Source organism: Falco punctatus (assembly GCF_963210335.1).
Source record: "Falco punctatus genome assembly, chromosome: 4".
Lineage (NCBI taxonomy): Eukaryota > Metazoa > Chordata > Aves > Falconiformes > Falconidae > Falco > Falco punctatus.
The window spans coordinates 47,527,359-47,551,827 of record NC_137583.1 but is presented as its reverse complement, the minus strand read 5'-3'; the positions used below and the strand labels follow the sequence as shown (position 1 = coordinate 47,551,827).

Here is a 24,469-nt window from a genome sequence, read left to right as displayed (position 1 = left end):
GCTTTCATTTTGATTACCAAAAAGCCACCCCACAGAATGCAGTGGGGACCTGCCTGTAGGGCCTGCAAGTAACACTTGTTTCTAAAGTGAAAGGTGGTTGAATTTGCTTGTTGGGATTTCTTGTTTTCTTCTTTTGTTTCTTTTCCCCAAACCTTCCTCACGCCTGTGCTGGGCCCTGTTTCATACACTTAATTTTTCTTCTGGGGCATTTCTGGGATGTCACCCCAGCACCCCTGAAACCAGCCTGGGGGGGCTGCCTTGGAGCCTGCCCCGTCCTTTGAGAGTGGTTGCAGCCACCCACCCAGGGGCTGTGACATGCAAGTGAAGCAGCATCCTGACCCACAGCAGAAGCTGAGAATGCAGCTTTGTTTTGAAACGCCTTGTGCATCATCTCCCAGACCATCTTCCAAAAGACCAGGAGTAACTAAATACTTCTTTGGCTCCCTTTTCTCCCCCCTCTTTCTGGCTTTTTTTTTGTTGGCTGTAGATGTAATTTCTCTCCATACTCATCCCTTATCCAAAGCCAGTAGGGAATGCATCATCTCCCTGTCTGGTACCGCTCCCATCTTTCACCAGCCCCAGACTTTTCCTAAACCCCAGCTCCGAGTGTGGATTGTGCAGAAACTGCTGAACCAGAATACGGTGCAGGAGATGCCAGAGCAGATGCTAAGTAGAGGAATTAATGATCACTGAAGTGGTGGCATCAGCTTTTTTTTAAGTCAAAAATTATCCCTGAGTGTGCATTTGGGGAGGCAGCAGTAGCGGCGCTTCCCTGGGGACAGGGACACGGGGACCTGTGCGGGGTGGATGGGATGTGCGTGTCTTGGCTTTGAATTCTCGGTACATTTGTCACCACAAAGATAAATGGGCCGAGTCTGCCCTGTAAATCTTGCAGGGCTCTGTGTTAATGGGCTCTGAGATGATGTGTTTGTTTAATGTGTTGGCACAGTTGCATGTGTCCCCTCTTTGGGCACCACGTCACCTGGAGGATGGCATTGCTTCCCTCCGCTTCACCAGGCTGTCATGGTCTAGAGCATCCACTTGTGCCGCCTGGCCCGCTTGCCTCTCCTGGATGGGCTGGGAAGTGGCAGCATGGAGGGGCAGGGGACAAGACCAGGCTGGGGCCTGAGAAGCTGTGAGCTTCTTCGGCAGTTTGGCTCCATCCCCTTCTTGGGGCACAATGCAGTGGCTTTGGGTCCCTCTGCTCAGGGCTGGCACCTTGCCGTCTGGGGGGGAGTGACACAGCAGTGCTCATCCTTGGGGATCACCCCCATGCCCCTCACTCAAATTGTGGGCTTGGGGGAGCGCATCCCAGCAAGCAGTGATCTTTAAGCCATCCTGCATCCCTCCTGCATTCCCGCCACGCTGCATCCCTCCCCGAGGACCAACTGGGCTGCAGCTACCAGCACGGCAGCACAGGCTCTGCGGTCGAGGCACGAAACCACCCACTCTCAAGCCAGATCCACCGAAATCCGTGCTTGCTTCCCAGGCAGCAGAGTGCTGGCTGCCTTGGCCAGCCGGCTGTGGTCCAACCTCATGTTTGAAAGCTGTGGAGGGGATGAAACGGGGCTCCCCTACCTAGGTGAGGAGTCCCCGTCTGCCCCGTGGGGAGGGACCTCCAGGGGGGTATTGCCAAGGCCCCCGTGCTGCCCTCCAGGTGTTCGGCACCACTTGCTTTTGGGGGATTTTTTTTGCCTTTTTTTTTTTTTTTTGAAATTGTTTTGTCGTGCGCCAGGAAAAGGAAGTGAACAAATTGTATAGTCCCATCCACAATCGACGTCCTGTAAACAGCTACCGGCTGCCTTCCATTCACAGCTGTTTTTTCCTATTCGGGGGTGGACAGGGCTGGTAAATAAACAGGCAGAGCTGGTGGCCGCTCCCAGCGCCCACTTTGCCCTTCACTGGGGCTCTGCTTCTGCCCAGGAGCTTTTCCCCAGGGATACCAAGGTGACGAGGTGTGTCGGTGGGGTTTGCCTTGCTGAGCGATGTGCGGGTCCAGGGAGCCAACTCTCCCAGGAAAAACAACTTTGCTGGTTTGACTGGGACTAAAGCTAATTACTAGTCAACTAATTTTATTGATTTCAAATCCCTTTTAGCAGAGATTTTGCTGTGAGGCTGATCGCCAGAGCGATTAGGACACAAAGCCGCTTAATTTGGAAGTGTTTATCAAGCAGCCTTCTGTCACCTGGGTTTCAAATCAAATTACGGTGGCACTAGTGTCTCTGTCTGTGGTGGCTCGTGCTGTCCCACCTCCGACGGAGGCAGGCAGGGAGCAGGGTTCCCCGTGCTTCTCCTGGGGTAGCTTTGGGGCTAGCAGAAGTTAAGTGTGTTTGTAACATAAGTGTGGTGTGCCGCTGCCAGCGGGGTTTTTATTCCCAGCTGTCACCACGTCCCTGTCCTGCTGTGGCCCGTGGGTGCTGCTGCGGCTGCAGAGCTGGATTTGCTGCCCGGCTTTCAGAGCCTCGCTGTGGGCACCTTGTGGTCAGTAGACCCTTGAAGATGGAAGGTGCCATCTTCATGGCAGCTACGGCTGCTCCCCAGCCTTGCCCAGCCACACAAAGGGCTTGGCCTAAATATTTTTAATAGACTTAAAAAAAGAAATAAATAAAAAAATGCCTAGCCTAGTCATTTTGATGGGAATCAGATTAGGGAGGGTGCTTTGATGCTGGCAGATTGCAGGGGCAGGGGCGGCCGGGGGGAGGGAGATGCTCAGCCCCGCTCAGCCACAGCTCAAGCAGCAGCAGCATCCCCAGCAGTGACCCCCACTGTCACCCGTGGGGCTGCCGTGATAGACCCCTTGCTGAATCCTCCTGACACCAAAATCTAGGTACCTTCAGCCACCTGAGCCTGCTGGGTCGCAGCTTCGCAGTGGTTCATGTTCTCCTGCGGGTATCCCTTTGTGCAGGATTTCAGAGCAAAAACTCTGGATCTTGCTGTACAAACAGGGTCTGAGAGGTCTCAGGAGCTCTGTGTGCTGCTCTGCATCCTTGCATGTCCTCCAGGTCTGAAGGCATGGCTGCCCACCCCTGGAGCTTTGCTCGCAAAGGAATCAGTAGGGATTGAGCTTGTTTGGAAAGACCTTGGCCTGAATGCAAAGCCCCTACATCGGGGAGTCTCCAGGTGGGCAGAGCAGGGGCTGGCACTGATGCCACGCTCCCTCCCAAGCCACATCCCAGTGCTGTGCTCACGTCGAGGGGCTCAGAGCTACAGAACACCTCGGGGCTTAGGGCTGGCTTGAGGACCAGCACGTGTGCCCAGGGAGCTTTTGGGGCTCGGGTTATTGAAACCAGAGCAGCATCTCTGGGTGCAGCATCTCTTGGACCGTTTTTGGCTTCAGGGACCCGGGGGGGGGGAGCTGGAAGCCACAGATGAAACTGAGCAGGAGGGACCACAAGTGGCTGCTGGGGTGTGGGGATGGGGCAGAAAACTGCACCCTCCTTAATGCCTTTTCTTGGTTCAGAGTTGTGTGTTTGAACTGGTTTTGTTCCTCCTGGGTGAGGAATGGCTCCCAGTGCCTTGTGTCGCTGGTCACCTGTGTGTCACCTTTTTTTTTTTTTTTTTTACTACGCCTCGCTGTTGGTTGAAGGGCTTTTTTGCGGAGACTAAATGTGGGCAAATTATTTTTACCCATGCGGAGAGCTTAGGACGGTTCTTGTCTATCAGCTCTTCCTAGCTACGGCACAAAAATCGTAAGGGGAAAAAAAATTACTGTCTGACAGCTACATCTTATTCTATTAGTATGTTTTAATTAGAACATGAGCAAGAAATGTGTTATGAATATTCATGATCAGGGTTATTAAAATGCACAATTAGTCTGTACGCTTTTTAATAACTGTATTAATGGAGAGAGGAGGTAGTTCCTATTTTCATCATTTCTGAATTGGAAAGTGTGCCTTAACTTGGTTAGTTGGAAAACGGGTTTATTTTAAAATAAAGTTGGCTCCCAACAGCTGCGTGCACACGTGGGCGTCTCTAAAACTGCACACACGCCCTGCGCTGGAAGAGAGTTGTAAATGTTGCAAAGCCAAGCACTCCAGAGCTGGGCTATGCCAGAATTAAGCTCACTTGTGCAAACGTAATTCACCTCCGTGGCACGTGAGTTTTGACCCGATCTCGGTTAGTGACTTGGATTTATGATATTTTTTTTGCCTGGGACTGTGGATGCTTTAACACAGGAAACCTGTGCCCAGGGATGAGGCAGAGTTGGGGGGCGAGGGGGATGCCTGCAGGATCTCCATCTCACCCGGGGGAGCCCAGCAGCATGTGAGCCATGCCCGTAGGCAGGAGACACATCGCCAGGTGCCCCAAGGTGCTCCTGACCGTGCCCTGGGTGCCTGGCCTCGCTTCCCGAGCTGCTGGGACAGAAGGGTCCGGGTGGGACGCTTGGGTGTCCTTGGGCGAGCGCTCGGGGACAGCCCTGGGGCTGCTGGCATGGGGCTGACCCTTCTCACCCCAGGCTCCCCTGTCTTCTGCTCCTTCTCTTCCTCCCTTTGGGTTGAGGAAGACTGCTGGGTGCCAGGCAGTGCCCGCGGGAAGACGGGGCTCAAGGGCACAGCCGGTGAGTGCTGCAGGCTGGGGAATGCATGACCACCTTGATTGGTGGCACCGTCTTGGTGGATTTTATGGTGTGAGTGGAGCAAAACCCTGCTGGTGGGGGCTTTTCCAGAAGCACCTCCCTTTGGCCAGGCTTTGGGGTTTTGCAGGGTTGGCAGAGGGTATTTGCTGCCAAATTTTTAGACCCTGACTTGGCTACGAAGGGAGGGAAGAGCAGGTTGGCGCTGGATGTGGGACAGATGCCAGGAGTTGAAAGCGGGCAGTCTGTTTTTTCCTGGCTTCATCCCAGAAATCCCTGAATTCTTAAAACACCTGCAGGCTGAGAATGGGACATTTTCGCCAGCACCTTTCATGCTAGTGACTGCAACTCAGGGAAGGCGTGAGACCTTGTTTGCCAGCAGGTACTGGCCAGCAGGCTGGCCGTGCGGTGCTGTGCTGGCACGGGCATATTCAGGGGTGGCCGAGCCTTGAGGGGGCTGCTTCCAGAGCCGTGGGCGGCTTTCCGTGCTGCTCGGGTGGGAGAGCGATAACCTTGCTTCACCTTGGCAGCTGTGCGACCACATGAACACAGGCGCCTGAGGGGACAAAAAAAACAACCTTTTGGGTTCGCTGTTGCAGGATTTGGCCGCTGTGGAGCTGATGGGAGAAGATCAGGGTTTCCCTGGTTGTTGTGGGGAGAGTGGCAGGGGGCTGCTTGTCCCCAGCTCTGCACCTCCCCAAGAGCAGGGGCAGGGAAGGAGTGGTGCCCGGGACTCGCACACGTTCGGGGAGAGTGGTTCATCCTCCCAGCCTGCCGTGGTGCCTGGGTGCTGTTGGAGCACCTGGGGCGGTTCTGACCCCTCTTTGGGGTGTGCTGATGATACCGCAGCAGGGTTTGTACAGAGGGTTTCCCTGTCTTTAGGGGACTATTGGCCCCAGCTGTTGTCACCCGTAACACCTGCCATCTCCTCTCCCCTCCTTCCTTGGGGAGACCTGGCAGTGATATGTTTTTTTTCTTTCAGGAATTTTGGCTAAAAATTAATTCTGGGTTTCCAGGCACCTGAACTCCTTCCAGAGCCCCCCTGCAGCTTGTCCCACTGAGCATCCTCACCCAGTGCATCCTGGCCTGGGGATGCTCCTCTGCTGTGGGTGGCTTAGAGACAGGACCGGGTGGCTCTGCAGGAGGGCAGGGTGACACAGGGCCTGCAAATACCTGTCCTACATGGTACAGGGGTGGGCACGGAGATCAGGACCCCCCTGTGCCTCAGCTGTCCCCTCTGGCTCCAGGGCTCCTGAAGCACCTCGTGGGGACACTGGCTGAAGTCCTTGCCCCTCTGCGCTGGAAGGACAGGTTTGCCAAGGATGTCTGAGGCTGCAGTTCCTGCTCATGTTTTCACCCTGAACCGTTGGGGAGCTTTAAAAACACCCGTGAAAGCAAAATGAATAGAAGGAGCATTTCTGCCTCCTGATCTCCGTTGGTGTTTGCAGGGTATGCAGATGAATTGCTTTAGAAAAACACATTAGCAAAGCAAAAGTTTATTCTAGGAAGTAGGAGGTGGGAGAATTGGCAGTAATTCTCCCTAGTATCCAAGGTATTATTAGAGGCTTATCCCTGCTCTGCACAGTAATCACATTGGAAATTTTTGATTAGAAAACAAAATCTAAATGAGAATTATGAATATTCATTAGGTGTATAGATTAATATGCATAATTATGCAAATTAGACAGCAATTAAACACCAATTCTCTGGGGAAATGATTAACACAAAGGCACAGAAATAGAAGGATGTAATTTGAAAGAAGTTTCTGGTTAAATGAACAGTAAGGGGAGCGGAGGAGACAAATACACGGCGTGTTTGCCATAATAATCAGCTTTGCTAAAATGAAATTGGAGTGTGCTCTGCAACCTCAGCCCCTCCGTGTCCTTGCTCCTGCATGCACCCCTGTCCCTGCCGCTGTCCCACGCCACCGCTGGCACCACTGCTGCAAGCAGGTCTCTGCTCCTCAAAGAAAATCTCCTGAAAGGCCCTGCTGGCACCGTGGCTGCCGTTGGAAGAGCCACTGCAGAGGGGTCCGCAGAGAGCCCCTGGGGCTGGGGGTGACACAGGGTGATGCTGGGTGCTGCCAGCAGTCGCTGCAAGAGGTTTCTCGTGCTGCCCTGTGGCAAGTGTGGCCATAGACCCCCTGAGCGGGGCTGGGGCTTCCATGGGACGAGGCAGAGAGGTGGCTCTGGCCAATGCCACCCACGCTGCTCAGCCCCCTGCTGATCTGGGATTTCTCCATGTCTGCCCTGGCTGAGCTCGCAGTGTCTTCGTAGCATCTCCAGGGGCTGGCCGTGGGGCAGAGCGATGGACCTGCCCTGTCTGGCCCCCTCTCAGATCGCCAGCTTTACTTACCCCGTGAGCCTCTGAACGGGGAAATGCTGACTGCTGCCCCCCGAACCCCGGTCACTTGCTGGAGTGGAGGAGATGGACCAGCACAGCTGGAAATCCTGATGCTGAGTCGAGTCAAGGCTCGTCTTCCAGGAAAGGTTTCATCTGTGCAGTCATGGTACCAGCTTGAACGGCAAGAGCCTTGCAGATGCGACTCCCCAGGCTTTTAGTGTCCAGGTGGATGTTCACCATCTTCCGTGGGTGCTTCTTGTGCTGGTAGCCCATGGGGCACAGCCTGTGTGGAGCTGGCAGACCATGAAAGGAGATGATTTCCTACCGCAGTCTGTGTGCAGGCACATTGCAAAACACTCCTGTTTGGTCCCTTGCCATTTGGGGTCGGATACACTTTGCCAGGGATAGGCTTGGGAGGACTAAAAATGAGATGGACAGGAGTGTGCTCTGATCAGCCCCCTGTGGGACCCCGGCTTCCTCCGTGGGACCGTGGGGGGCTTAAATAAGAAATGCCCTTGAACCAGTACAGGTAACATTGTAACCCCAGCAATTCTCATCTCAGGCTTTCAGTTCTTTTAATCTGCTTGGTTGCAATGGAGGCCAGAGTTTGGTCCATGACCTAGCAGCACCATGGGCAAAAATCAGGTCCTGCTGGAGCACTGGGATGGGTGCGATGAGTTTGGAATTCATAGTCCTCTTCAGTGTCGGTCTCCGGGGAGAAGAGGTGCATGGGTGCTGTTTGGAATAAAGCGAGTTAAAATACTTGTTTCTCCTCTTCCCACTGTCCCGTGTTTTGAAGCATTTCCAGGCTGTGGTGGGATTTGCTTTGAAGTTTGTGGAATAAACTCCCAGCTGGAGTGGGAAGGTGAGGAGGTAGAGGGGAGGATCAGTCACGCCAAGTGGAAGTGGTTTATTAATGAAAATATTGTTTTGTTTGTAGAAGGAAGAGTTAATATTGTGAGAACACCTTTGAGGCTTTGCTGATAAAGCAAGAGTAACCTTTGTTCTTCCTGTTTTTCGGTAGGTTTGGATGAAAGACCGGGATCAGGTTCCTGGGGAACGGGAGATCAAAACAGCTCCACATTTGACCAAGGAAGGGTAAGGATAAAGCACAAACACTGAACTCCAACCAAAATAAACGGGGGCTTTAACCGTGGCTTCTCGGCGTGTGCGTTTGTGCCCAGGTTGGGTCTAAACCTGAAACAGCTTTTCTTGCCCTGTTTCAGATGTCGGTTCTGTAACCCTGTGGGGACGACAGCAGGGAGAGGGATGGACACACACCCCCAGTCCCTATCTCCTCAGGCTTTGCTGCCTTGAGGTCCCCCTGGAGAAGGCTTTTCCTCCAAAAAGCTCCCCTAGGCCCACCCCCCCATGTGGGCTCCCCTCCCGGCCCTCGGCTGTTGCGTGGGGAGTGGGGGGCTCCTGGCCACGGGCTGGGAGAGGTCCCCACGTGGGGCTGTGGCCGAGCAGGTTGAGGGGTCTCACCTGACGGGCTGTGCCTTCAGCAACGCTTGCTGGGCACCCACTGTGCACTGGTGCGCTGCTGGGAGGGGATCTACCACCCCAGCCAGCTGAGGAGCCCGAGGTGGGGATGGAGATCCTGGGAAGGGTTTCTCAGGGAAGGAGTCGAGGCTGCAACAGTGCGTAACTGGGGCCTGAGGAGGGAAGAAACATTAACTTAATTGAAACGGTGTTATTTTGACAGATGCTCATGTTTTATTGGGTTTGTGTGATTCGTTTTTGCAATGGTACCTTTCCCTTCCCTTAGGTCAGTGGCAGAGCAGGCGCTGCGGTGTCATTTCTCATCTTTATAGACCTTCACCTCACACCCTTGCCCCCCTCCCCGGCTTGGGGAGGGGCTGCCTGGCTCTCACCTGCCAGGCAAAGGCAGAAGCTGCCCCAGCACAGGGCAAACGTCCCTGCTTTGGTGCTATACCCCCTCCCAATGCCATGGCCTCATGGCTGCACTGCCTTGCTCACCCTCGCTGTGAGGATAAAATCATTTCTATGCCCTTTTTACAAGGAACCTTTGACTTTGACCCTTCCTGCTATCAGAGAGACTGAGCTCCGCTTGCATTCTGGCGTTGGGTTCAGCATCCCCAGACGCCCCGTGGTAACTCTCCCTTGTTGCTTCAGCAGAGCTATGGGGAAGGCCCCCACTACAGCGAGCACAGGGACCTGCCGTCTCACAACAGCATATCTTCATCGCCATTCCTGGGAGCTGGACTAGTGGGTAAGAGCCTTTCAGCTGCCTGGTGGGTGCCTGGGCAGAGCAGGGGAAACCTCCCGCAGAATGGCACGCTGTGGTGGGAGCATTTGCACCGGCCGGTGTTGCTGTTCCCCATGTTGGACCTGCTCCAGGTGTTACCAAAGCTGTGGTTGAAGGAGCTGCTGTCCAGAGGGTCTCCTCAGCGCTTGATGTGTGTGACAGCTGCTGTATTTTATGTGTGTGATTGTTTTTCCCTGCTTTACAGTAGCACCCAAAGGCAATAGCGGAGATTGACGCCTGCCATGCTGGCACGGGGTGGGCTGAGTTTGCTCTTGGGAGCTGGTAATCAAGGGTGGAAAAAGCGCCAGGAGAGAGGGGGAGAAAAGACACGTTCATCGTTAAGGTCTTCCAACAGGCTGGTGGCTGCTTTGCTTTCCAGCCTGGCAGCCCCAGGGCAGTGCAGTCTCCAAAGAGAACTGGTGTTGCTCTTCCTGAGAGCTGGAGTTGCTCCCCCTCGTTGCAGTGGGATTTGGAGGGCCTCTGCTCGTGTCCTGCAAAGGCTCCATCTGGCTCCTCCATCCCTTGCTGCAACGGAGCAGCACAAGGAGCTGGTGGGGACTGGCGAGTACCAGAGGTGGTGATCGTGCATGACCAGATACCTGCCACAATTTACCCAGTTACCTCTCCCAGCTCGGGGGTGGGAGGAGAGATTAAGAGCAAAAAATAGCCATCCTGAAGGGCTTAGAGAGCTCTAATGACGTTAGGAGCTGGGGCTAGTCCTCCCCACCTTTGCCCACGCAGTGGTGGTTAAAATCCTGCAGCAAGCGTGGCAGGAGCAGTGCTGGGGCAGGGTCCTGTAGCTTCGCGGCGTGTGGTGGTGGTTTGAAGGGTGGGGATGGAAGAGGGAGTTGTGTTCGAAACAGAAAAACCCCACCAGGAGGTTCCTCCTGCGGAGCTGGTCGGAAAGGGGAAGAGAGGAGCGGGGTCATGCTGGGAAGCGAGTGGCCGCATGTTTGCCCCACCTGGCTGGGTGTCTGGGGCGAAGGGCTCGCTCTTGGCTCTGCTCGCCACTGTCGTTCCTCTTGCTGTTGAGAGACAACAAAGGTTAATTGCCCCTTGGGGGTCCTGCACAGGCGTGGAAGAGCGTTTCCAAGTGGCTCGTCCCATCCCTCTGCAAGGACGGTTATTCCTTCTCATTTTCTGCCCCAGGACAATGTAACCAAAGCAGAGGAGACGTATCTTAATAAGACGGGCTACCCTTGATGCAGTTCAGCAGGGTTTCTTGGGGGTGTGCGTGGGGGGGACCCATCCCACACCTGGGGCCAAGGCAGCCTTGAGAGTTTCCAGCTGAGAAGGAGCTGCCCGGGGAGGAACACGGAGGTTTCCCCTTTGATGTGTGCAGGGAAGACGCGTTTGGCTTCCTCTCAAAGACAGGGCTCCCAGTCTTTGGCAAGCGTGGCGGCACTCCCCGGCAAGGCTGCGAGCCCAACCAGTCCCCAGCACGTGGAGCTGCAGCTCTGCTGCCCCGGCGGGTCATTTCCACCAGCTGTCTGGGCCCAAAGGGCAAGCTGCAGCCCGGTGGCCGGCAGGACGGAGTCGTGCACTGTGTCCGAGGCTCCAGTCCCTGCTGGGACTGCATCCCCCCGCGCTGGTGTGAGGTTTTGGCCACCAGCCTGGCTGGTTGGGTGCAGCACTATAGCTCTGCTGCTTGAAACAGGGGCTGGGGAGGCCAGGAGGGAGCAGCCAGGAGGGGCAGGGGGCTCCTCACGTTTCAGAGATGCTTTTGTTCCTAAAATTGAATGTGGTTAAAGTAGAAAACATCAATTCCTGGAGCAGGTTCCAAAATACATAAATAAGCTTTACTTTGCCTCTGTGCTTATGTGCTGAGAAGGATGGACTGGAGGAAGACCATGGGTGGGATTTTCTCTTCCTCTTTCCCAAGCTGCTTCTGGAAACTTTTCTAGTGGCAAAATGAGTGAGAAAGGAGAGCAGAAAGAAGATAAATAATGGCTTTTGCATACAATAGCCTAAAAGCAGTGGCAAAGTGGGAGGGAAGGGTGAGTTTTAGAGATATGTCACTTCAGCTGCCAGTCCCTGGTGTCCAGCAAGGTCCCCCCTGGGGGCAGCAGGCTGGGCAGGCTCGTGTTAATGAAGCAATTGAGTGGAACCTGTGGGGTTTAAAATGTGAGGTGATGGAAGGAGCAGATTGGTATGGACATGTCCAGTGGTACCAGGTGGACAAAAGGTGTGTGTGAGACGATCATCTAAGTCCTTCTCCAAAATCAGAATTTATGTCTCCTTCCTATTCAACCTTTTATTTCTTCAAGGAGGATCAGAAGCTGCTGTAAGAAACATTTCAGGAGGAACGTGATCTGTGCTGGAAATGCTGGATTTGGCCAGCTAGAGTGGGAGGCTGAGCTGAAAGGGCCCCACCAGGAAAAGGTGCACCTTGGCTTCCCCCCTTGGCGTGGGCTCTGAGCACTGGTCTGTGCCAGCTACCACTCCGTTGGGGTGGGGCTGGCCTCCTCCAGGAACCTGTGTCCTCCAGCTTTTGTGTTTCTTGAGTCAGGGCAGTGTCCCCTCTTAACGGTGTGCACTGGGGCACTGAGCAGCCTTCCCGCAGCGAAGGGACACTGCTCGCCAGGCAGCGCTTGTTGAAGAAATGGAGGTAAACTGATTTTTTGGGCTCTTATTTTCTACATGCATACAAATGGAAAGGAGGCTCCACTGGCACCAGCCTTCGGTGGGCTGGGGAGCTCCTGGCAGCCTGGGCTTTGAAACTGGTGGCATCCTTTTGAGGACGGAGACTTCACCTGCCCCTGAAGACTGGCAGTGTTTCGGGGCTGTGGTGTATGGGGAGAGGAGCAGGGGTGCAGCTGAGCACTCCCCTTCCCACATGAGGCATCTCGGCACTCACAAACTGATCTGACACAAGCAGGGGGGGTGAGGAGAGAGATTCAGGAACTGCAGAGTGTAGTGGCTGTTTGGATAAAGGAGCAGTGGAATGTGTGAGCTTGTTCATCCAAATCTCTTCGCGGTGCGTCCCTGGGAGCTGGCTTTGCAGTGCCGGCCAGGGGAGCTCTGGCTGCAGGTGGGTCTGGCTTGCGAGCGGTGATGATGATGGTGCGTGGAAGCTGTGCAGAGCCTTGGTGTCAGGTGTATTCTAGCTAGAGGGGTGGAAAATTGGGAGTAGTGCCAGGGCAGCAAACAAACTGCATGAGAAGGGCTGGGCTAGAGGGATTTGTGTAGCCCAGAAGAGAAGGAAAGCAGGTCTGTGTTTGGTGGGAGGAGGGCACTGCCAGCACATCCCTGAAAGCCCTGCAAGGCTCTGTGCCATCGCTCCAGCCCGCGCCCTTGTCCCCTGCCCAGGGTCCCCCTCCCAAGTGCAGTGTGGAGGGGGCTGCTCAGATCCCAGGGTGGAACTGGGTGAGCACAAAGCTCTGTGCAATGCCGGACAGATTTAATCCCAGAGGGACAGTGTGCCTGTTGTTTCCTGCGAGCAGCAGCCGTCCTGGCAGTAGGAGACACCATCACTGGAGGGATGGCTGCTGCCTGCTCACCTGGAGGCAGCCCCAGTCCAGCCCACAGTCCAACCCATCCCCACTGGGATGATGGCCCTGCGGATTGCGGGGTGCACACCTAGTCCAAAACCGGTTTGAATTCAGACACCGTGCTTTGAAAAGTCCTGGCTTCTAGTCAGGTAGGACAGAGGGATGTGGTATTTGGGGCTTATGGATGTTCTTTTAGATGAACATACGGCATCAGGCACGATGGGAGCTTGGCTTTGGGAGACACTTTGGATGCAGAGCAGGAGAGGGGCTGCTGGGACCTGTGGGTGCTGCTGTCAGAGCTGGCCTTCCCCTGTCCTCTGGGCTCCCCAGGAGCTGCAGGTGAGGCTGCTCATGCCCTTGATGAAGGGGATGGTGCAAGGGCAATGTTTTGTCAGCTTTCCAAAGCTCAGGTTCCTTCCCTGCCACAACTTCAGCTCCACGAGGTGATGGGGAAAACCAGAGCTGTCTGCAAGGCTAGCTGGGCGAAGAGGTCTGGCCTGTGTTGCACTGGACAGGATAACCTAAATTTAAAAAAAAAAAAAGAAAAAGCAAGTAAGTCCCTGAATGGAAATATCTTCAGTGCTTTGAATAAAAATCAGCCCAGGCTGCTGGGCAGGGGTCACTGAACCTGATGAGCAGGGTGCAGTAGCAATGCCTGCGAGCTCCATCACTCCGTGCTGATCCCTTGGTGCTGTTCCCCAGAGGACTCGGGACCAGTGAGGTCTGAGCATGCCAGCCTCGGGTGGAGAAAGGTGATGGGGACCATCCCTGGCCACCTGGGGTGCTGCCAGGACACTGCACGGTGACAAACTGGCTTGTCCCAGAGGGTGAGGAGGGCTTTTCTGTTTTAAATCACCAGTCTTCAAAATCTGCCACTATTTTACCATTCATCTCCAGTGGAAGGAGGGGGAGGGGGATTGCTCAAACAGCAGGGGAAACTGATAAGCCATAACAGATTTCTTTCTAGTAATTATTTCTAGTAATTAGCTTCTTTTCAGAGGAGTGTTTCTAATCTTGTGTGTATTGTGAGCTGTTGGGGATTGGGTTCTTCCTGGACAATGGTTTTAATCTGCCCACCAACAGGGTTTGCTGCTCCTGTTTTTTTAACATTTTTTTTTTTTCTTCTCCTCCCTTTTAATCCCCGGCTGTGTTTTTACTCCCCTTTTTCCCCAGGCCGTAACTCTAATGGAATTACCGGCAGAGCTGGGGGGAGGAGGTGCGTGGTGGGTGGCTGGGGCGGTGAATGCTGGGGGGGCTGCACTGGGGCTCCGTTTTGGAGCAGGGACGGGGTGATGCAGGGGCACCAGTGTGAACTCCCCGCAGGCTGGCAGCAGTGTGGGGCACTGCACCTCGGCCAGGCACCTGCCTTCCTCCCGGCAGGCACCGGCAAAACCTGTAGGCAGCGTTGAATCACCTCTTCTTGGCTGATTTGTATGCACCTTGGGGAGAGAAATGGTAAAACCACAAGTTTATTTCAAAGCACGGTTTGCTCCCGTGGAGGTGAGATGCTGCCATGGTCCTGGGTGCCGAGGCCAAACCCGGCCACTGCCAGAGCTGGCAGCAAGCTCGGGAAAGCGGAGTTTTTATTCTGCTATCTTGTCTCTGAGCCCGGGAGCAAATCTGCTCTTGGGAGGAGAGAGCACAGCCGGCGTGTGTGGGTTTCTCTGCAGAAGCCCAGGGTGAAGGCAGACATGGGAGAGGCTTCGTCTGAGCCCGGCACAGCCAGATCCTGCAAGAGAGAACATGCTGGGAGAGGAGGGAGGTTGGGAAATGGCTTGTTAAGCAGGGTTGAAGGCAGGGGTGGGAAAGGCAGGGGGTGCCAGAACTCGCAGCGAAGCAACGCCGTAAAGAGCTGGACATGCCAAATGCTCCCAGTCAGTCTCTGGGTGCACCTTGCTCAAGGTGCCATCCGCTGCGCTTCACCTTTGCACGCTAAAATCGGCAGAGGTAAATCCAAAGATAGGATTTCCAAGGGAAATCCCTGTCCCGTTCAAGGGATTTTATTCCCAGTATCTCCTGACTTTTTATTTCCCCCCCCTCCTCCAAGATCCCTTAGCACCTCTCTGCAGGATTTCAGTAACTGGCCCAGGAGCAAGATGGCATTCGGGGAGATTCCTGGCATTTTCTGCTGAGCCCTGCCTGCGCCCTGGTCCTTGCTGTGGCTCTGGGGTCTCGCCACCTTTCCTGGTCGGTGCCCCTGGGATGTGCTTGTGAAGGGGTGAGTCCCAGTGCAGCTGGGTTTGCTGCCTGTGCCAGGGGGCATCTCCTGGCAGCCGAAAGCAGCACCTTCTGCTGGCACGTTCCGATTTTCTTGCCCAACTCGTGAACTTTTTTTTTTATATTTCAGTAGGCTAGATACATTGTGATCCAGAAAACTCTGTTCTTCCTTCTGCCTTGTTTTCTTAGACAACAAAATGTAAAATTTTCTACTGCTGAGGGTTTTGCTGCTTTTTCCCCTGCCTGCGTAATGACAAAGGGGGGCGCAGGGGCTGGGGGTTGCCCCCCCTTTCCCAGCCTCCCCCATCCTGTGAGATGCCTGAGCGTGCAGCAGCCTGCAGGTGCCAGGCCATGCTCGCTGTCCCACGAAAGACCATCAGGCGAGGGCAGCAGGATGAGGAGCAGTGTGGCACAGAGCTGGCACTGGGTTGCCGGTCCTTCTTGCCGCACACATGCCAGGAGCCCTGTTGGTTCAGCGTCCGATTGATCTGGTGAGGGCAGAGGCACTTGGCTCGGCACTTCACCACTCGAGCCACGCGTGGAAGCGGCGGTTTATGATCAGATGGGAGTCCTGGCAGTTGCTGACCAGATAAACTAGCGTGACATTACCCTGGCTTTCCTCTGGTTTAGGAGTAATTGTGATCTGCCTGATGCCACAACCTGTTGAGTTATTTGTGTAACGTTGCCGGCACTGCGGCAAATAGAGCTGCTAAGCTCTTTTAAAAATTAGGTCATTTAGGAGATCCATCCTCTGACATTTTGACCTTTGTTTACTTAACGTTTAAGCCTCTGAAGCGAAACGGCAGCGGATGGTGCCCGGTGCATCCGGCTGTCGCTGGAGGTGAGGGGTGCCAGGGTGCTGGCGTGCCGTGTTTGGACCCCCGGCACCATTGGGAAGGGGAGTGTCTCAGGTTTGGGGCTTGTAGTGGGGGAACCCACTGAGATACCTGGGTTGAGTTCAAGGCCCCTGTGCTAAGGCTGCAAAACCAAGCAGCCTTCCCTCTCTTCCCATCTCTGCCCAGCCCTTCAGGGGAGCTGGTTTGGGGAATTGCATTTCCCCCCTGCCTTCATCTGCACCCCAAAACCTCCTAGCCGTGTGTGGAGCTGCCTGCCAGCCCAAATGTCGCCCCAGTGCATTAACCTGCATCTCAGCAGGCTTCAGTGATGGCTTTGGGTTAAGCAGATTGGCAAAATCCTCCCCCTCCCAATTTTGCTTACTAAGCCGGAGTGGAGGCAGGATGCGATCACCCCTTTTCAGGGAAGGGCCTTTGCCTGGGCAGGGGGGTGCTGGCAGAGCCCAGCACCGGAGCGGTGCCATCCTGCCATGGGTTCAAAGCCTTTTGGATCATCATCTCCTGTTTCCCTCTTTATTCCTAGTTTCTCTGGTGGTGCCATTAATAGGCCGTACCTAACACCAGGGGAAGATGCCTCATATATTTTCTGTCCAGTTTTTTTTCTTTTTTTCTTTTTTCTTCAATGAAAACATGTCTGTTCCCCACTAGAAAAATGCCTAGTTTTGCTTTGGAATGGGGGGAAACACCAAAGCAGACTGTTGTGCTTCTGGCTGCCCTGGACAGACAGTGTAGAACCATTCCCTAGAACCATTCCCTTTCTCCCTGGCCTGGGGTTCTTCCCCAGGGCTGCAGCACTGCCCAGGCACCCATGGGTGCTGGGGGACCACCATGTATTCCGGGGCGGTGACTGCGAAGGAAGAGACTGCAAGGGCATTTCAGAATGGAAACATTTCACCATGTGTGTTGGGTGGGTTTTTTCCTCCCTCCCCCCGTGAAAACACTATTTTCAGCAGCGTGTGGGCAGGGTGAGGTTGAGCATGTTTGATAAAAGCCGTCGCTGGGTGCTAAAGTTCATGTGGTAGCGCTGGGGCACGTGGGCTTGGCTGCATGGGGCGGCATCCCGGGCGATGGGGATGCTCGGCTGCAAGGAGCCCTACGGTCCAGGAGGAACCTGCCTGGTGGGATCTAAAGGAGGGGGCTTGAAAAGGAAGGAAAGGGTTTTCTATCAAATGCCTGCTCTTTAGATCTGGATGGGGGTTTGGAAAGTTGAATCTCCACCAGGAAAGGGGAAGAAGGTAATTCCTGCGCCGTATGGAGCAGGAGCTCAGCTCCACACGCTGCTGCTCAGCACGTGCTGGAATTGTATTTCCTATTGTATGGAAAGCGCCCGCAGAGTCTGGTCACTCATGCCTGGCTTTGCTCTGTCATTGCCTCTGCCAAATTTGCCTGGCTTTTTTTAATATGTCTGGAGGGAGATTTTTTTTTTTTTTTTTCCTCTGGTCTGACACGGCCAGTTTCCATGGCCACAAGCACTTCCCTGCATTGCTGCAGTTTTGGGGTTTTGCTGTTTACGGACCAGCCGATCCCTGCTGTCTGTGAACTTAAAAAGAGCCTCCTGTTTTAGCCATGAGCTATTACGGGAGGCAGTCACCTCTGCAGACGGATGGAGGAAGCTGCATTATGAGAGCAGGCTTCGCACCTCGGCGGGACACCCCGCACCCTGAGGGACACACACAACCTCCCTTTCCCTCTTACACAAAACCTTGTCTTTTCTTTTTTGCACTATAGGGAAGAGCAGTGAAAGAGCCTCGTACTCCACGTTTGGAAGAGACGCAGGAATGCCAGGACTAAACCAGGTAACGATAAAAGGCATTGAGATTTTTTGCTTCGTTTACTGGCTAAGCTGCTAGGAGCCTGGGAATGAAAAGCAACCTGGCGATATGCATCTTGCCCCTCTGCACGAGGTCCTGGAAAGCCTCTGCTCTGCTCAGAAACGTCTGTTGAGTGTCAGTGGTTTATGCAGGCATGTGTTGCTGGCTCAGAGGAGTTGTCAGAATTTAGAAAATGGGGTTGTAGCAGCTTCTCAGTTCTTTTAAAAACCTCTTCAGGCTCACTTCTTCTGTTATTGCTAATCCTGCTTCTAGCTGATTTGTATTTAATCAGATATGACCTAGCCACGCTGCCCTCGGAGGGGGTGTCAATGAGTCAGATCCAAGCAACACCTTTCCTTGTGACAGGGTGGCTGCAGGCAGAGGAGCGCTCCAGGAGGCACTTTCTCCCTCTGGCTGCTTGCCTTGAGGCTCTCGCTTTGCCTCCGAGCCCCACGCCTGGTGCTGCATGCTCCCCCTCCCTGACCAGCGTCCCCATGTCCCCCCACTCGCCAGATGAGGGAAGGAAGAATCTGTGAGATGGTTTCTGTGCCGTTGTAGCATCGGTTTGGTCGATATTGGGTGGCCTTTTGGTTTTATAGTGGTTCTGTTGCTGCAGGACCCGCATATCCACAATATGGGGGGAGACACGGCATGGGAGAGATCCACCTCTTGCAGCAACATCCCTGCCCTGTTGGGTCACCCCATGTGAACCCTGGCAGGAGGACCAGGGCTGTGCCGTGGGGAAAAACTTGCTTCCTGTGGGGAATACCACAGGCATCAATCAGAGCCCGGGAACGCAGTTGACCAGCCCTGAGATAATCTAGCCTGCTGCCACCAGCATCCAGAAATAGTTTTTCGGGAAGGAGCGAGCACCTCCGCTTTGATGTGTTGCTGCAACTGCCCCGTCAGTGCCCGAGCGTGGCCCCGGGGAAACAGTCCCACCATTTTATTCAAGGGAGCAGCTTTTGGCTGGACAGCTTTTTATTTTATACATGTACACACACACATATTACATGTTTTAATTTTACACAAATTTGTCATAATTTCCTCTTCTCTGAACTGAGGATGTTTCCTTTGCTGAAACAGCTGTGCTGGCTGTCTGTGCCAGAGTGGATTTAATTTACCACTGAAGCTGCTAAAACAAAAATGGGACAGATGCCAAGCCTTGCTTTTTAATGTTATGGTTTTGCTGGGGTTTCGTGGAGGAGGGGGAGATATAAAGTAACAGAAATGGGGTGGGCAAGTGGTGCTGGGGGCTGGGAGAGGCCCTGGCGTGGGCACGGGGGTCCGGATCAGGTGGCAGAGCGGGAGACTGAGACCGTTTGATGTGGAGGGGGAGACAAAACCCCTCTTGTGTGGGGTGGTGGGAGGCGAGTGGGGCTGTCTGCACACTTCGCTGTGGCCCCCAGAACAGTTGTTGCTTCTGGCTCCAGTTTTTTTTTTTTCCTGGGGGGTGGGGCATTGACCTGTTGGGGTTTTTTTTTTTCCTTTCTGAAAAAGAGCTGGAAAATTGTCCAGTGGCGGATGCCCTGGATGGGGAGCAGTTCCTCCCCAAAATGCCTTCCTCGGGGGCAGAGCTGCAGCTCCCCCCTTGTTTAACCCTTCACCATCTCCGGAGGCATCCCCAGGGAGAGGGAATAGGAAGAAAATCCCTTTCGTTGGGAAATTGCTTTATAATCTCAGTGCTGCTCCAGAGATACCTGCTGGAGGAACCGGGCAGCAGCAACCCAGCCCTCCGGGATCTCCTCCAGGGTGCTGTGCCGCTTGCTTTTCTTGGCCACGCAGCTCCGTGGCGCGTAGCGGTTTCAGTGCAAAGGTAATATGACCGGTGGAACAGATTGCAGGAATTTCACCAGCTGTGAATACATGAGCTCCTCTTTCCCTCCCCAACCCCTTTCTGGAGGAGACAGTTTTAAAGCAGTGGGTTTTAATTTCCAGTTTCTCAAAAGCCTGAAATCCTCCTTTATTTCAATGTGTTGCCCTCGGAAGATGGGTCAAAGCGAAGCTTTTGTTACTTAAAGGCCGTTTGCCAGCCCTCTTAAATTCCGTGCAAATACATTTAACTTGCTTCTGAGGTGAAAGGGGCGATGCTGACGGGTGTGCTCCTGGAGGTCAAGGCATGCTTTCTCCATTCCAGGAGCCAGCGAGCACCCTGGGCTCCGGCTCCTGCTGCTTCCCAGCGTGCCCAAGGTCAGCTGGGATAAACACGAGGGAGGAATTTCCTCTTTTTAGAAAGAGGGATTCGACTTTTCCCTGATAAAATGCAAGAGAAAACCACCACCCCCAGAGGCATCGCAGCTCTGGACTCCGCAGTGGGTCTGGCTGCACAGCACTGGGATGGGAGAGGAACCATCCGTGCCGGCTCTCTGGGCTGGGCTTTGTGGCTGGGAGGGCACTGGGAGAAGCACGGGGGGGCACTGGGAGAAGCATGGTCAGGTGAGCTGCTGGCTGCGTGACCTGTCTCTTGTGTTTAGGTGGTGGAGGGATGTGACAGCCTCAGGGGCTCCTGCGTTTGCTGGTGGGCGAGCGCTGTGTTTGTCCTCTGCCCCGGCGGGGTCCCCAGCAGTGTCGCGAGGGGCAGGATTGGGGCTGTTTGGGGGTCCCCAGCAGCGTCGCGGAGGCGAGGGGCAGGATTGGGGCTGTTTGGGGGTCCCCAGCAGCGTCGCGGAGGCGAGGGGCAGGATTGGGGCTGTTTGGTCAGATGAACCTTTTGAAGATGGGTGGACGTGCTGTGCCCGCAGGCGCCAAAGCACTGGTTGCATCAGAAACTGTAATCCCTTGTAAACTCTTTGTAGGAGTTTTGTCCTGAGTAAGTCCACAAGGCAGAGCAGGGAGCGCTGTGTAACGAGCCCCTCAGCCCGACAGTTGCCTCCTCTTTGGTTTTAGCAGGCTGGGCCGATAGAACGGTCGGCAGGGTCTCATCCTGCCCCCGTGTCAGCGAGGTGAGTGTGGGACCGCGATGCTCCCCGCAATGACACCTGCCAGTTTGCATCCTTGGTTTGTAGGGAGGTTCCTTGCTGGGGTCCAGCAAGAAAACACAGCTTGAAAGACCCTTTTTTTTGCTGCATGTACATTCCCCCACTGCTACCCCCATATTTATATATTTGTTTTTCCTTCTGGCCCCTTGGCTTGTCTTTTCTATTTTCCCCTCAGCTGAATTTGTATGAAGGTGGCTCAAGGCAGCTCTGTTCTCTCCCAGTCACCATGGTGGTTTTCCAGCATAATTATATGGAAGGGCTTTTCTGTCTCCTTGTTTGCAGGCTGGTTTCCTGCCCAGTGAAATGGGAATCGCAAGTCCGAGCACGCTTTCCCCCACCGGGGTGAAAGGGGGGTCTCAGTACTTTTCTTACCCCAACAATCCTCGCAGGAGAGGTGCTGACAGCAGCATAGGTAAGTCGCTTCGTGTCACCTTCGGATGCCACTGCTCTGGTTTGTGCCACCGCTTGGTCAAGCAACCGCAGGGGCTGTTGGTTGGGCAGGAGCCCGTGTGGGATCTGCCTTCGGGAATGAAAGCGCTGATGTTGCCATATGTGCACGTAGGTGTGAATTTGGCATTTGCTTTTTCTGTGGGGGGGGGGGAAGGGCGATAAAATATAAATATATATATATAATATATTAAAAAAAATTAAAGCGGGGGTTTGGGCTCGGAGTCGTGTAGAATTTCCTTCTTTCTGGAAAATGTCAGATTAGGTGGAAGCAGCACAGGGCTTGAGGTTCTTCTAAAAACGTTTTCAGCCACGCTGCACATCAGTAGTCATTCCTGGAAAACCTTGGGCCACCTTTGGGGCTGGTTTTATGGCCGGTGGCCCTCCTGGGAGCCCCTGACCTGCTGCAAGCGACCGGGGCTGCCAGGAACAAGTCTCTCAGAAGCGGTGCGAGGTGGGGGTGCTCTGCCAGGGCTGGGGGAGCTGTGCCCTGGGACACTGCGTTTGCTCCAGCACCTCTCCCTGCCTACCTGCCGGCTTTGGTGTTCCACAGCAGGAGTTGCCCGTATCTGGATCTACATGGGAATAAGCCATTTTGCTTTTAATGAAAGCTAAGGTTGGGTGTGAATTTAACTTCCGAGTGAAGACAAAAGCCCCAGTTCTCCAGAACTTGTGTTTCTTGTCATAGTTCCTCTCCGCACCCTCCAAAGTCACTTTCTTACTGTTATTTTGGGCTTTCCCCAACAAATGAAACCAGAAGTGACGTATGTTACATGTATTTTTTCCAGTGCTTTTCAGAAAAAGGCATCCACTTTGATACTGGCACTTTAAAACATTGCTGCTTTATATTATCAGCCAGGAAAACGATTCTTTTGCATCAGGTCATTCTGTGTGATGAATTTCTCCTCCTGAGCTGCAACCTGGCAGAGTCCCTGGCTTGGCAGACTTGCTGTGTTAGCAGCCTGCACCCCCCGCACCTGGGGCTTTCCTTAATTACGAACTGAAAAAAAGCCCTCAAATTTTTAACCGGTGCTTCTTCCCCCCTGAGCCACTCAGCTGGGTGTTTACCCCCCCCACCTCCCTCTGAGCTATCTTCCCCCCCAGGACCATGTGTCCTCCTGCGTGGGAGCTGGACCTGGAGAGAAGGGCAGGGGAGGGACTGGCCCAGGGCAAGCGCCATCCGCCTTCCTGCAGCAGTGACGCTTTGCAAATGAAAATGCAACCCCATCCCTGCATTTGTTTTCTCACTGCAAACCCACTTCAAGTTAAATTGTTTCAAAAAAAAACACCCCAAACAACTGAGGGGTTACTTATGGGCTCAGTCTCTTCCAAAGAGCAAGCTCAGCCCTTCTTTACATGGCGAGTGCCTCTTACCGTGGTGTTTTGGGAAGGGCTGCCCTGTGAACTCTGGTTTTGGGTGAAACCCACCCTTGAAGGGTGCAGATGAGATGAGGAGGAGAATTTCATCCTCAGACATTCTCACTGTTGATGATTCCTTGGCTATGGGGCATTTGGGATCTGAGCCCTGTTTGTACCTGTGTCTTCCATCCTTGGAGACTCAAAGCTGTAGCTTGTTTTCCCTCCTACTAACCCCCTTCAAAAATTAGATCCTCTCTTCTTTTCTTTAAACCAGATGGACAGCCCAAAAAGGTTCGGAAGGTGCCTCCTGGACTCCCCTCCTCGGTAAGTGGCAGGAGCGTTTCCCCCACAAGTATCTCCTCCCCATTCCTCCATCCCCTGGGTGTCCTGGCTCCCTCTGCCACCAGAGCTGCTGGCCCTACGGGTCCAGCCACCCCAAACACTGAGGGCTTGGATTTTAGCAGGATGGGGGAAGGGTTTTCCCAACTCCAGCTTCCTGTGTAGGAGAAATGGGGAAGCCCTGTGGGACTGCAGTGCCGGGGGACTGACTGGAGAGATGGAGCGGCTGGTGGTGGCACCTCCCTGGCCAGAGCCCGCACCCACCACCTCCTGCCCTTGCTGGCTCTCGTCTGTTTGATGTTATGTCGTGAGTGCCCGAGTGAAATGTAATATTTTATGCGATCAGATTTCACTCCAGAAGGGAAACCAAACCAGTTGTAATGCGGGCAGGCAGCTGGGGCTGCTCCAGGTGTGTGCACTGCCTGGGCTGTTTTATAAGAAAGCCGAGCAGCCTGTAGGAATATCTTAGCCATGCTCTTGCGGCTGTTACAGGGGAATAAACTGAACAATGTCTTTGTGGCTAGAAGTAATGGGATCTCCAGAAAAGCTAATTGGAGTGGACTGGAGGGTTCCTGCAGGAATATGGGAGCTGTCTGGCTGCGCGGCAGCCGAGGCTGCATTCCTCGCTGGAGCGTTTGCGTGCTTGCAGGGGGACGGGCAGGCTCTATCCTGCGGGCGAGCTGGAGCCCAGGCTGGGGCGGTGCTGGAGACGTGCCCTTGCCCAAGCACGTCGTGCTGCTGGCTGCCAAAGTTGCCGCTGATGCGATGTGAAGCGGGTGCCCGCTCCCCCAGTCCTGGGGGAAAACCCGTGTGCGTCCACCCGTGGGGGAGGTCTCGTGCCATGCTGTTCCCTGCCTTTCCCTCGCTGCTCGCACAAAGCTTGGTCTGTAACCTCCGCCGTGGTTCTGCCTTTGGAAATGCCCCCCGAGATGCTGCTCTTGGGAGGATGGAGGGAGAGGAGGGTGCAGAGGGCTGCCCAGATGGGGTTTGCAGGCTGGAGGGTCCGTGTGGACCCTCGTCGTGCAGAAACCAGCCCCAGCCAGCAGCGCTCAGTTGCTCCAGCAATCTGCGTTTTAACAGGGAAAACCTGTGCCAAGCAGAATCCGTCGCGTTGCGTCGAGTTGGTGTGTGAAACGCAGGGCTTTTACATCCTGGTCGACATGTGGGGAAAACATCGCTCCCAACAAATGGCCCTTTATTGACCTCCGATTTCAAAAGGTGATGGGGTTCGCTGCCCTCTGTGCTGGCAGTGCCCTAAAGGGCCACGATTCCCAGAGGAAGAGCCAGAGCTCAGCGCCTTCCCTGTGCCTGAGCCAACGCTGCACAGCGGCTTTTCCAGCCCAGAAAGCGCTGGCTGTCGCCTCGGCTGCCCCTTGACCGCAGAGCTCCAGTTGTTGGTGGATGGGCTGGTGCTTGCTGCCCTCTCTTTGCTGTGACCTCCGGCTTCTCAGTTTGGTTTTTGACTTCCACACCTGGGGAGCAAAATCCGTACCGAGGCAGCGCCAGAAGTGCAGAGCAAAAGGAGTTGCCGGCCTCAAAGGCAGCGGATCAAAGGCTCTTTCTTGTCTGACTCGCCTGCGCAGGAGCCCGCCCCGTGTTATCGCTGGACCCTGTGCAAAATAAATAGGTTAATCAGCATCTTATTAAAATAAAATGCTTTAATCTGTAATTCCCTCGCTGCTTTGAAACTCGGAGAGGTCAGTGGATGGAATAGTTGGGGGTGGCTGAAAGAGGAGTGATTCTGCCAAAGGCACCAAGAGGCACTGGCGGCGTTGGAGGCGGTTGAAG

The 24,469-nt window shown here is 54.4% G+C and overlaps 1 protein-coding gene across 9 annotated transcripts in view; it reads left to right on the top strand.

The window, feature by feature from the left end:
• TCF3 (transcription factor 3) overlaps positions 1-24,469 on the top strand; it is an 80,358-nt gene that overhangs the window by 33,430 nt on the left and 22,459 nt on the right. For 8 of the 9 annotated variants that reach the window (XM_080383042.1, XM_080383040.1, XM_080383046.1 and 5 more), the window contains exons 4-8: positions 7,941-8,014; positions 9,053-9,149; positions 17,476-17,543; positions 20,819-20,948; positions 22,617-22,666. In XM_080383042.1, coding sequence (XP_080239168.1) covers positions 7,941-8,014; positions 9,053-9,149; positions 17,476-17,543; positions 20,819-20,948; positions 22,617-22,666 — 419 coding nt within the window. The remainder of the gene's footprint in view (positions 1-7,940; positions 8,015-9,052; positions 9,150-17,475; positions 17,544-20,818; positions 20,949-22,616; positions 22,667-24,469) is intronic. The other variant, XM_080383041.1, reaches the window with a different exon arrangement.